The sequence below is a fragment of the Aegilops tauschii genome, chromosome 1 (assembly GCF_002575655.3).
Source record: "Aegilops tauschii subsp. strangulata cultivar AL8/78 chromosome 1, Aet v6.0, whole genome shotgun sequence".
NCBI classification, from domain to species: domain Eukaryota; kingdom Viridiplantae; phylum Streptophyta; class Magnoliopsida; order Poales; family Poaceae; genus Aegilops; species Aegilops tauschii.
In genome coordinates this window covers 474,198,917-474,211,032 of record NC_053035.3, presented here as the reverse complement: position 1 = coordinate 474,211,032, position 12,116 = coordinate 474,198,917, and the positions used below count along the sequence as shown (strand labels likewise).

The 12,116-nt window shown below is 49.1% G+C and overlaps 2 protein-coding genes and 1 non-coding gene across 3 annotated transcripts; 1 reads left to right on the top strand and 2 right to left on the bottom strand.

The window, feature by feature from the left end:
* Positions 1 to 207: 207 nt before the first annotated feature.
* Positions 208 to 1,563, bottom strand: LOC109752269 (F-box protein At5g07610-like). The gene is made up of 2 exons (XM_020311172.1): positions 634 to 1,563; positions 208 to 213 (listed from the first exon to the last, which is right to left on the bottom strand). Exons 1-2 carry the CDS (start codon positions 1,561 to 1,563, stop codon positions 208 to 210), a joined length of 936 nt encoding a protein of 311 aa, XP_020166761.1.
* A 2,352-nt stretch (positions 1,564 to 3,915) lies between these two features.
* On the bottom strand, positions 3,916 to 3,987 carry TRNAD-GUC (transfer RNA aspartic acid (anticodon GUC)). Its single transcript has one exon. It is a non-coding gene; the product is annotated as a tRNA-Asp (tRNA).
* A 5,550-nt stretch (positions 3,988 to 9,537) lies between these two features.
* LOC109752266 (GDSL esterase/lipase At5g45910) lies at positions 9,538 to 11,915 on the top strand. Its single transcript, XM_020311169.4, has 4 exons — positions 9,538 to 10,133; positions 10,215 to 10,530; positions 10,671 to 10,990; positions 11,513 to 11,915. Exons 1-4 carry the CDS (start codon positions 9,857 to 9,859, stop codon positions 11,728 to 11,730), a joined length of 1,131 nt encoding a protein of 376 aa, XP_020166758.1. The 5' UTR covers positions 9,538 to 9,856; the 3' UTR covers positions 11,731 to 11,915.
* Positions 11,916 to 12,116: the final 201 nt, after the last annotated feature.

The window sequence follows — 12,116 nt, the reverse complement described above, 5'->3', positions numbered from 1 at the left end:
AATGTAGATTTTGCACTTTAAAGGTGCCAAACATTTCCAAATGTAGTCGGCCTGCTCGAAACGGATCAGGCCCGTGTGCTCAAACGGTTGTACGTGAATTTCGTCGTGTAGGCTCCAGACGCATCGCATGGCCAAGAGAAATGAAATATAATCCCAAGCATAGACAACTTATTACCAAAAACACGGATCTGCGACCACAGGAGTGATTCACAACTGACCACAGTCCACACTAGTACATGAAAGCAAATGAATTGAAGTGACTACTGACTAGGCAAACCACAGTAGCAAACCCTTTCTAAACAACATTGTTCAAAGCCACAAAGGCATGGACTGGAACATCAAAGTACAGAAGAAAACCAAGCTGCGTAGAAGATCTGAACCATATATATTTAACATCTGATGACTTTCATGAAGTGACCATGGAGCTGCTTAATTTTTACAACCATCGGACAACCATTCTATGTAACTGGGAATATAAGGTTTGCACCGGAGATCATAATGACTATTCCCAAAACAGAAGACAACACGACATGTCCGGTTTTCCACATCGTATGACACAAGCCTGTCATTCAACCCATTGATTTGGAAAAAGATCGATTTGCATTCCGGACCGAATGCTACAAATGTACACACCTCATCATGGCCTATCAATTCCGACATGCTGGCGGTATGCTTCAGAGTCCACTGCCCACTGGCATAATCTTCAAGAACCCAGACTGAGAGCTGGCGATTACCATTAGTGTAATCCATATGCATTGCATACAGGCGTCCCTGAGATTGCCCAATATAACCATAATCGGAGGTGTCTGCTACGGTGAGCGGCATTCGGATTTTCCGCCAAGTATTCCCTTCCGCATCCACCATGATCACCGAAGAATCGTGGGTAGTTAGATGCAGCGTGCCACCGAAGAAGAGAGAGAGTGAACCATTATGATCGACCACGCTGGTGAGGTCGCCCCATTCGCTCTCCTTGGAAGTCCACCTTCCGGTTTCCGATGAGAAGATCTCCACTCTGGTGATCCCGTCGTCCCGCACGAGCACGAACACGGCGAAGCGGGAGGGAGCGGCCGGGTCGAAACCCAGACGGATGATGTTCCTCGGCTGAAGCAGCTCCTCGAGAGCAGGCAAGACAGTCCACTCCTCCGTAGCTGGATTGCACACAAGGTACTCTGCGTCGGCGTCGGAGCTGGTCGTACACGACCTCTTCCAGCACTCGCAAAGGAGGAGGCCGCCGCAGCAGTCCACGGTCTGGACGCTCCCGTCCCACGCGCCGCGCAGGAAAGGGAGGCCGGGGTCCACGAGGGGCCGGCCTCGGCCCGACAGGTTGAGGAAGCGGAGCTTGTTCTTCCAGCCGCCGCGAGCGTAGCAGAAGAAGCCCGATAGGGCCTGCGGCGACCTCTTCCGGCGGAGGCCGGGGTCGGAGCAGAGGGCGCGCCATGCTTTGGACACGCACTTGAAGCGGCAGAGCGATCTGTAGGGCACCCGCGCCAGGACCTCCACGAGGAGATCGTCGGGAAGGTTCTCCGCCGGCTGCTGCTTCTTCTTCCTGGACCGCTTTGCCATGGTCCCGTAGCGGTGGAGATCCAGCCGGGTAACGGCGGCAGCGGCGGCGGCGGCGTATGTATCTGAATGTTATGCGGAATTTGGGGGTTTATTGCATTGCGCTCCGTCTCCTCCTATTCTCGGAAATAACTGCGTTGGGCGTGGCCTAAAAACTAGAGCGCGTGTTGATCCAGTCGGTAACTCGGCCGAAACGGAGTAGAGATGGAGTGTGACACGTATTCCCAAAGGTCACGAACCCCTCCCTTCTCTCTCACATTAGTTTATGAGTAATGTGTTTTATAAAGATTGCGCCAAAGGTCCTCGTAAACCGTATGAAATTGATCTTACCTGATATCATATTTGAAGAGCAGCCAGCCTTTGTTCCGAGGAGATTAATAACTTTATATCAGCTTATGAGTGCCTGCATTTTATGAAGAGAAACATACCCAAAAACAACAGCTATGCAGCTCTTAAACTAGACATGATGAAAGCATATAACAGAGTGGAGTGGAGTTACCCGAGGGCTACGATGAAGAAGTTGGGTTTTGCTGCATAGTGGATCTCAATGGTTATGCACATGTTGAGCTCTGTCTCATTCTCTGTTCTTTCTAATGGAACCAAATTAGAGGAATTTCAGCCAAGTCGTGGCATTCGGTAGGGAGATCCTATTTCTTCATATATTTCCTTGATTGCAGCAGAGGGTCTTTCGTGCCTCTTAAAATCCCAGAATCGGTCATCCCATCTAAGTGGAATTAAGGTGGCCTCGTCGGCTCCGCTGTTGAACCATCTTTTATTCGCGGGTGATAGCCTACTCTTTTCAGGACAAACATCAATGGAGCAGAAAGAAGTATCAAACCTACTGAAATCTTATTGCTGGGCATCAGGACAGAGAATTAACAAGGGTAGTCAACCATCTTTTCAGCAAGGGTTGTCTTCATATTGTTCGTGATGCAGTTAAAGGTCACTTGCAGGTACCTCTGAATGACAGGTACCTGGGTATGCCTACTGATGTGGGATAGTCCAAGGGAGGGACGTTCAAGTACTTGAGTGATCGTATTTGGGAGAAGGTTGGATGGGAAAGCTTTTATGATAAGGTGGAAAGGATATTTTGATCAAATTTGTTGCTCAAGAAATCCCGGTATGTTCAACGGGATGCTTTAAACTTTCACGAGGGCTTTGCGAAAACCTAAATTCTATCTTGAGGAAGTTCTAGTGGGGATGTAAAGAAGGTCGGAGAAAACCGGCATGGGTCTCTTGGGAAGTCATGACAAAGCCCAAATATTGGGATGGACTAGGATTTAGAGACATAAAATTATTTAATCTAGCACTGTTAGCAAGACAGTCGTGGAGAATTATTCGGGATCCGAGCCCTGTTCGCATTTCTATTAAGGTGTACTATAAGAACCGAGGTTTAATGACACTTTATTGGCCACTGCAACACCTTACTTTGGTATGTTATTTCTATCAAGAATGGGCTTCTGATGTTTGTTAACCTTACAACCAAGGGGGGAATGGTGAAATTGATCTACATTTGAAACAAACTGTGAGTGAAAAGGGGGAGCCTTTTGACCCTAGGTGTGCAATGATTGGAAGCACACAACATATTCACATGTTTGGTTTTGGTTCCATGTACCCAGCACACACACATATAAAAGGAAAAGGGGGGGTTTTATTATGGATAACAAAACCACAATCTAAACCCACCTAACTGCCGATCCCGAAGATGAGTTGAGGTATGTGAAGGCCATCTCCACCACCGGCTACCGTAGGGCTGTGCCGGCGGCTCCCTGTACGTCCATCTCCCTGCTGCCCCTTCTTCCCCGGCCATCTCTTCACTGCCGGTGACCCCAAGGTGCAGCCATGGGCTACTCTCAGCCAATTCTGGCCAGTATCTAATTTTCACATCATACATTTGGTGATTTAAATGCTAGGCTTAAGATCCTGTCACGTTAATCACTAAAGACTGTTCCTAGCACAAGTTGCTTGCATGCACTCTTAGAGTTAGCGTCTAGGTAGAGAGCAGCGCAACGGTTTGACGCTGGCGTGAGGCATGTATCGCCGCTTCTTTTCCAATCTTTTGAATCGGACTGCAGGTGCATAGGAGCGCGCAGGCTGCAATGGCAAATCAGAGATCCTAAAATGAGGACAACAATTATTATAACGATTTCTACAAGGAGATTGTATGTTCCTTTGATTCTACTCCCAGAATATAAGAGTGTGTAAAAACACTCTTGTAGTAAAAACACAGTTGTGCAAAAAACAGAGCGAAAACGACGTTGGTTTGCTTCTGCGTCTGCAAAAGTTTCCCCGTCTGCCTACTGACGAACTGTAAGTGCAGTGCATGTGCCTATCATGGCTCGGCAAAAACAACGGCGCCGTTGCCGGGGATCGAACCCGGGTCACCCGCGTGACAGGCGGGAATACTTACCACTATACTACAACGACTTTGATATCAGATTGTTTAACAAGGCTTATTAGATCGGTTAGCTCTGAACAAACGCCGTTTCGGCCGAGAAAACCTAGACACAGTCGAAACATGGCACGTGCAATGGAATCGCCGCGCTTGTTCCGCTTGATCTAGGCGAAAATCGATCTCAGGTTAAACAATTTCAGACTATCCCCGGCCGGCCGCTTCCGTCGATCGTAACCCAACCTGCCTCGGCTTAGTTTCATCATTCCTTGTTGAACCAGCGCTGGCTCTTGAGAATTTGCACGTCTCTTTCGCAAAATTTCTAGGGCAGAACTGGGTCAAGATCTGCTGCACCGCAGATAGCTAGTCGAGCAGAGGCTTCATCAACCGGTGGGAACCAGCCAGCAGCAAGACCATATTTCTCAAGCTGCCCAAAAATATATCAGCCATGGCCGTTTTTGAGGATCTCCCACAGGTATGTGTTGCTGCCAGCCAGGTGTATATTCAATGGGTGTGGCTACACGTCAGTCGACTGTTTTTTCAATTAGGGTTACTCGACTGTTGTGGACCGTTGGATGAAGATCGTACAGCACATGGACCTTCTTCTTTCTCACGTCTTCTTCTTCCCGGACCACCAAACATGCCACCGGCCTAATCGTTGCCACCGTCGCCCGCGGCGACGCCCTGCCCTCCTCGGAACCGCCCCCACCGCCGGTCTAGCCGCCGCCCCCGCCATCCCTCAAGCCCCGCCCGCGTTTGGGTTTTTTCTCCGGCGAAGTGCACCACCGCCGCCGTCCACCACCGCCCCCACCCTTAACCCTAAGATAGATAATGGGGGTAGCCTGCCGGTGAGCCCCTTCCCCCTTCCTTCCCTCCGGCTCACTCCAACGAACTCTCAAAAATCGACTGACCCCAATTGAAAAATCAGTCGACTGTCATTTAGCTAAACTGATATTCATCAGACAGAGCACGTAGCAAGTAAAATAATAATCTCGCTGGCATTCAAGTATTCTAGCAGCAAGTAAACAATGTCTATCTCAACTGCCACCCACAGGATGAACACATGATGCATCAAGGGTAGGAATTTGGTGCCAAGTCGGCATGTAGTTGCGCTCGAGATGTTTCCATAAGAAATCAGTGGTTCATCTGCACTGTAAATTGGCCAACAACAGTTGCATATGGTTTTTCTCTATTGGTGCACTGTATACGTTCTGGTTTGGTTTGTTTCTCACGTTTCTTCCTGCGGTGATATTGCTCTGTGTGTGTGGTTCGGTGGTGGGGGGGATCTCTTGCATCTTCCCCAGAAACAATCTTTATATGTTTGACCAAGTTTTGTAGTAAACTATACCAATGTCCAATAAATAAAATATGAAAATATATCTCGTAACAAATCTAATGATAATGAATTGCTATCGTAGACATTGATTGTTTTCTCTATAAACTTGGACAAAGTTAGATAAGTTTGACTTTCTGAAAAACTAATACATCTTATCTTTTAGAACGAAGAGAGTACAATCTGACCGTTGAAACTTTTCAACCTTGGTTTTGTAGGACATCCTACATCATATACATTCTCTGTTGTGAGTGCAAGCAGTTGTTTGTGTTGCATGCGTCTCGTGTGGGCTTCTATGTTCGTGAGATACTATTCCAAGCTCGTACTCAACTCCGGTACACTTGAGTTGAGTGACAAGAAATTTGAGGAAAGAGGAACCTATATCATCGACAAAGTTGACCGAATTCTTGAAAACCATCACAACAATGGGGTTAAGGTGGAAACGCTTAAACTTGGGCTTAACCCTTGCAAGGAAATCAAAGCCTCCCGCTTGGACAGGTGGCTCCAAATCAACGTCAAGTCTGGAACTAAAAAACTTAGCTTGGCTACGTATATTTTCATGAAGAAAATCTACAAATCCCCATGTTGGGTTTCATCCAACGAAGCAGTTGCAAGTTCAATTCAGTATCTTCACCTCACTGGTTGTGCTTTCGATCCCATTCCGACACTTGGCCTGTTGAGAAGATAGAAAAAGTTGCATCTTCGTTTTCTCAATATTAATGAGGAAGAATTATTGCATTCGCTCTCTAAATCTACTGCCTTGGACCGGCTGGAGATATCCTTATGCAGTGGGATAAGTTGCTTGAGAATACCATGTACATTGCGGCAACTAAACTTTCTTGTTGTTGTAGAATGCAAGAGACTATAAATAATAGAGATCGATGCTCCATGCCTCAACCCCTTCCATTATAGTGGGGCCTTGTTAGATATATCTATCCAAAATTCTTTGCCGCTCAAGAATGTAGGCTTGTGTTGCATTCTCTCTGATGCTCGCGCGAGGCTTCCGTCCATTGAAGAAAATGTTGAGAGCCTCACCATCCGCTCTCGTGTTTAAGTATATATGCTCTCTAATAGTATATTTAATCAACAATATATGTACCTGTAGTTTTATGTTTGAAGAAACAAACACATGATTAACCTTGGGATTTGTTCTTCTTCAGAACATCAACATTCCAATGTTGCCCTCAGAGCTTCCCCGTCTCAAGAACATGGACATCGGACTCTGTAGAGGAGTAATGTCCCTCCCTCCGAGCTGCGACATCTTCTCTTCGGTTTCTTTTCTTGATGCTTCTCCTGTCCTGGATTCTTTCATCCTGCAGGTAAGTCATTATGTATATTGTTTGGAGCTATCTATGCCAATTAGTGTGTTAATTGTTCGTCGTACCAATGACATTATTGTTGATCCTACATGTGTATCTATATGCATAGGGCAGGGTGCCCTTAGGACCGACATCATTGTTGGAAAGGACAATGGCGAGTGTCCGAGAGCGCACCTTTGTGAAGATTAGTCAATGAAGATTAATCAATGCTCAATGATGTGCAAGGCAGATCTTCCCAGATGTCGTAGAGCTGTGGAGGTTGCGGGTAGGTACATCGCCATGGGAGTTCCCACGACCAATGAGGCAAGGTCTTGGAGATGTGTAGTCGATGTCATGATGCCAACCTACACGAATGGAACAAATAATATTCATTCATAGTATTTCCTACCAAGCAAACCTTTGGACAGTTCATACATTCCCCATTCCTTCAGGATTAGGCTATTGTTGCCACTGTGACAAGTTGAGGAGATGAATGAAGTGTTGTGGGATTTTTTTCATGGCGTTAGAAAACTAAAACATGAAAATGCTATGGGAACCATACAGCTAGAAACAATCAGATTGTACGCACATCAGTTTGTAAGAAAAAACTAATAACATAACAAAACTTATGCTACATTAATTATATCATGATTCTGAAAGAGAAAAGTCTAAAATAAACCTTGAACACGTGCGTCTCGTTGAAATCAAATCTTGAACAATTAATCCCTGAAATCTGTACCCAATCTACTGATCCCGGTCAATCCCAACCCTAAAGCAACCAAGATATGTTTGTCTGGTAAAAGTTAGTACCGTTCGAGAACCAGTTTTTCTATCACTGACTACATGAGCCTACATGTCAGGTACATGGTCATCCTTGCCCACCCTCTTTACCCTCTTCATCTAGCGTCCACAATGCTTCTTTCCGACCATGTCGGGCCATCCCAATCACCTATATATCGGGTCGTCTCAATGTCCTCCTCACCATTGTGCTCACGTGTCCACCTCACTAGTACCATCTAATTTCATCTTCTCTTGTGTTCGATCTCCATGCGCAGGGGCAGCGATCGTGTGGAGCATTTCCCTCCTATGTGCACTATCGTGTTGATGCAAGGGAACCATGGGGATAGTGCCACCGGAGCTCATGGAGGTGGTGTGTTTGAACGCCAGCAGGGGCATCACAGGGACCCGCAACTTAACAACTCAGGAGAGGTCCACCATGATAGTGGTGAAGTCGAAGGCATGGCTCAACCTTTTTGACATGATGCCTCCTCCAACCTTCACCTTGTGTGATCCCTTTTGGCAGAATCATATGGAACCATGAAGGGGGATGTCCCAGGTCTAATATTGTACATGGAAGATGGGGCCCTCCATCTATTACCTCTTGTAAGCTGGCTTCGGCGGGAAGGGGCGCCAGCGTGGGAGAGGAGTTTTTGGTGGGCCAGGGCAGTCAGAAGTGGGTGTGGCAGCGGTCCGGACACCCGTAAAGAACCCCCCCCCCCCCCCCCCCCCCCCCCGCCCGGTTTGTTTCCGGTTTGCAGGAAAAAGTACGTCCGGACCGGTCGGGAACCGATACAAATCAGTGTTGGATGGAAAACACATCCGGACCATGCGGTCCGAACGGTTGTGGGCGTTTTGAGGGTCGGCGTTGGAGATGCCATGACTACAACTTTCCGTTGGCATAGAGAAAGTTGCTTTTTTTAGAAAATATGCTTGTATTCAAATCACAAATTAATACAAAGTCCTTGATTCGTACAAGCACATCCTAACACACACACACACACACAGATACACACACACACACACAGAGAGAGAGAGAGAGAACAATAATAACAAAAAAGCACCCAAAAACAACCATAAAACACGAAGATCTCCGGAGCTTTGTGTCATCATCCTTGAATCTTGTGAGAAGACCCCTGTAATACAAGAATTTGCAACCAGACACAAGCAGCTTATCATCTTCAACCACGGCATGATCGCCTCCACAATGTCCCCATTTTCTTCGCTCCAGCACCGAAAAGAGGAGACACATGTGCATCCAACATGTCTACACCAGCCTTCACCATATGTGCCTATGAGTTGCTATATGTGCCCCTTTCAGGTGGAAGAGAACTAGGATCCGGTTTCTGCGCCGCGGCCGAGCCAACTGCCGGGGCAAAGCAGGACATCCCTCCATCAGCAGTACAAAGAAAGATGAAAAACTGCAACAGAAAATCATATCGACGAGGTGGAAGAAGAATCTCCGTCTCCGCACAACCACCACCCATCCGAGGACCAAAACCGGCCAGTGCCGATCACCCTCCAGACACCATAGCCCACAACCTCGAGGAGATCCGGGTATTCCCCACCCTGCTGGCTCCTAGACGAAGGCCAGAGCCCCGGCCGTGAACAGAACCCGGGGAAACTTATTCAGTTGTGAAGCCCGCTGCAACGGCCTCAGCAACATCTCTCTCAACCCTAACCCTACTAAGAACCCACCCGATGCACAAATCCAAGTTCACCCTCCCTCCCAGTGCCAGAGCGGCCGGCAGAGGGAGAGGGAAACAGCGGCGACACCGGCGGCACGCAGAGGGAATCCATGGTCGCCTCCTTTCCGCCTGTGTACGAGATCCGATCTATCCGGGAGTTACTTGTCCGAGAGGAGAGGTTGCATAGAGAAATTTGTTACCGTACGTCCGATTGGGTTCTTTCTTCCCAACTATCTTTTGTACTTGTATGAATCTTAACATTCAGATCACACACGGTGCCATATGGGCAGGTGAAGCTCTCCATGGAGCAGAGCTAGCCACGCACGCATGCATGTGTGGAGCTGCTTTGTGCGTCCTTTGGTATCATGGCAGGATCGTAGCACAGTATGCTGACCTTTACAGAGAATCGGAGAATAATAAGGGAGGCGGTGGTGGTGATCTCTCACGTGAAGTTTCCTCTCCGGGGAAGACAAACCGAGCTGAAAGTGTAGCAAAGGTCAAAGGGATAGACAAATTTCTCCCTGGCAGCCACTCATAAAATACTACTGTAAAGGGTAGGACAATCTAGCTAGCTGGGTAGTAACATGCTTGACGCTCGTCCTCAGTCTCTCACCCATTGGGCTAGCTCTGGTCGGCCGGGCGCGCGAGAGATTGGAAAGCGAATTAAAGCGCCGGTCACGGGGGCTATAGAAAGCCCGGCCACTGGCCAAGCATGAAGCATCCCCATTCCTTTTCCTTTCCGTAGCTTTCTTCTTTGCCGCTTTGCGTGCCTCCCTCTCTCGCTCTCTCGTCCGCAGCAGCTGGGACGATGGGGACGATGAGGTCGTCGGCGGTGGCGGTAGCGGCGCGGAAGCAGCAGCTGCTACCATGCTTGGCCCTGCTGCTTCTTGCGGGGGCGGCGTCCGCCCAGGCCCAGAAGTACAACGCGGTGTTCAACTTCGGCGACTCCATCACTGACACGGGCAACCTGTGCACGAGCGGGAAGCCGACGGCGATCACCTTCACGCAGCCCCCCTACGGCGAGACCTACTTCGGCACCCCCACCTGCCGGTGCTCCGACGGCCGCGTCATCGTCGACTTCCTCAGTAAGTGATGTGCTCCACACACACACACACACTCCATCTCGTTGATATTGTTCTTGCTTGACGTACGATGACGCATTGCAGGCACCAAGTTTGGGGTGCCTTTCCTGCCACCGTCCAAGGCGAACGGCACGGACTTCAAGCAGGGCGCGAACATGGCCATCACGGGGGCGACGGCCATGGACGCGCCCTTCTTCCGCGGCCTCGGCCTCTCGGACAAGATCTGGAACAACGGGCCCATCAGCTTCCAGATCCAGTGGTTCCAGCAGATCGCCGCCACTGTGTGCGGGAACGACTGCAAGCGGTACCTGCGCGAGTCACTGGTGGTGTTCGGCGAGTTCGGCGGCAACGACTACAACGCGATGCTGTTCGGCAACTACAACCCGGACCAAGCGAGCAGGTACCAATGTTTTAACGGTTTGAACGGAGTGCCGCTAAATGAAATCCTGTCCGCTACAGCCTGATTTTTCACCGATATATAGCTGATTTGGATGAGTACTACCGCTACTTATCATAGCCTGCTATTCAAAACTTTGGAAGGTACACGACCAAGATCGTCAACACCATCATCAGGGGCGTGGAGAAGGTGGTGGCAATGGGGGCCAGGGACGTGGTGGTGCCCGGGGTGCTCCCCATCGGCTGCTTCCCCATCTACCTCACCGTCTACGGCACCAACAGCAGCGCCGACTACGACGCCCTCGGCTGCCTCCGCAAGTTCAACGACCTCTCCACCTTCCACAACAACCTGCTCCAGGCCAAGATCGCCCGCCTCCGGAAGCGCTACGGCCGGGCGGCGCGCATCATGTACGCCGACTTCTACTCCGCCGTCTACGACATGGTCCAGAACCCCAAGAAATACGGTACGTGCACACGCGGCACGCTAGTTCCCACATAGTATTTCCTTCCGACCGACCAGTACTCTTAGCTAGCCGTTGGGCATCTTCTTTCGGCAATAAGTCTAACTAACACGCCAGGGAGAGACAAGCAACGCAACGCATAACGTGTGGATGGATAGATAGATTCCGCGTTCGTGCACGAGCTAGCAGCAGTGGACACGGCACTAGTGTCACTGTCAGCATCGGCATCAGTGTGGTGCTAGCTACTGCCCACTCTGGGCACATGTCCGTCATGTGGGATTCCTGTATATCCTGCGCGGCGGCGAGTAGAAGGAGATCTTCAAATCATTCAAAAAATATCATTCGAAAAGAAGATCTAGAGCTGGCATAATGGCCAAGTAATGGTGGATGGACACTGACTGACACGCCCAACTAACACATGCCTCCACATGCATGCATGCATGGAGCACCGGCGCCGACCGGGGCACTGTTCATGCACGTTCTAGCAAGTGATCGATCCATCTAACAACGGTCTGGGTTGTGCAGGATTCAACGCGGCTTTCGAGGCGTGCTGCGGCTCCGGGGGAGGCAAGTACAACTACGCCAACAGCGCGAGGTGCGGGATGCAGGGCGCGGCGGCGTGCGCCAACCCGGCCGACCACCTCAGCTGGGACGGCATTCACCTCACCGAGGCTGCCTACAAGCAGATCACCGACGGCTGGCTCAACGGGCCCTACTGCAGCCCGCCCATCCTCCACACTTAAACATTATTTTATTTATTTATTTATATATGGAGTTGGGTAGTATTATTTATTATTTGATTTGAGGTTGAGTTTACCGAAAGGAAAAAGGGAAATTTGATTCAGTGTCGTATGGTGGTGCTGAGATGTATACGTTGCCCAAGAAAAAAATGAAGGCAACTCTTGAATAAATTGTTAATGTTTTCTTCCATCTAATGGTATACATTCGTAACATGTTGCATATATTGCCATCACTCTCACTCTTACCGCTTATCCTCTATTTCTAAATAGCAACAACAAGAACAGAGTGTCACCGTGTTGGCTAAGCCTGCAAGGAGCGCAGCTAGTCCACTCGTGTTCAAGCTTTTGTCTGTCCGTGTTGTGCTTACAGATTTCTTCTATAAAAATAA

Coding starts and splice junctions, on each gene's coding strand:
- LOC109752269 (XM_020311172.1), bottom strand. CDS start 1,563: ATGGCAAAGCGGTCCAGGAAGAAGAAGCAGCAGCCGGCGGAGAACCTT.
- LOC109752266 (XM_020311169.4), top strand. CDS start 9,857: ATGGGGACGATGAGGTCGTCGGCGGTGGCGGTAGCGGCGCGGAAGCAG. Junction 10,531..10,670: donor AACCCGGACCAAGCGAGCAG/GTACCAATGTTT, acceptor AAACTTTGGAAG/GTACACGACCAAGATCGTCA. Junction 10,991..11,512: donor CCAGAACCCCAAGAAATACG/GTACGTGCACAC, acceptor TGGGTTGTGCAG/GATTCAACGCGGCTTTCGAG.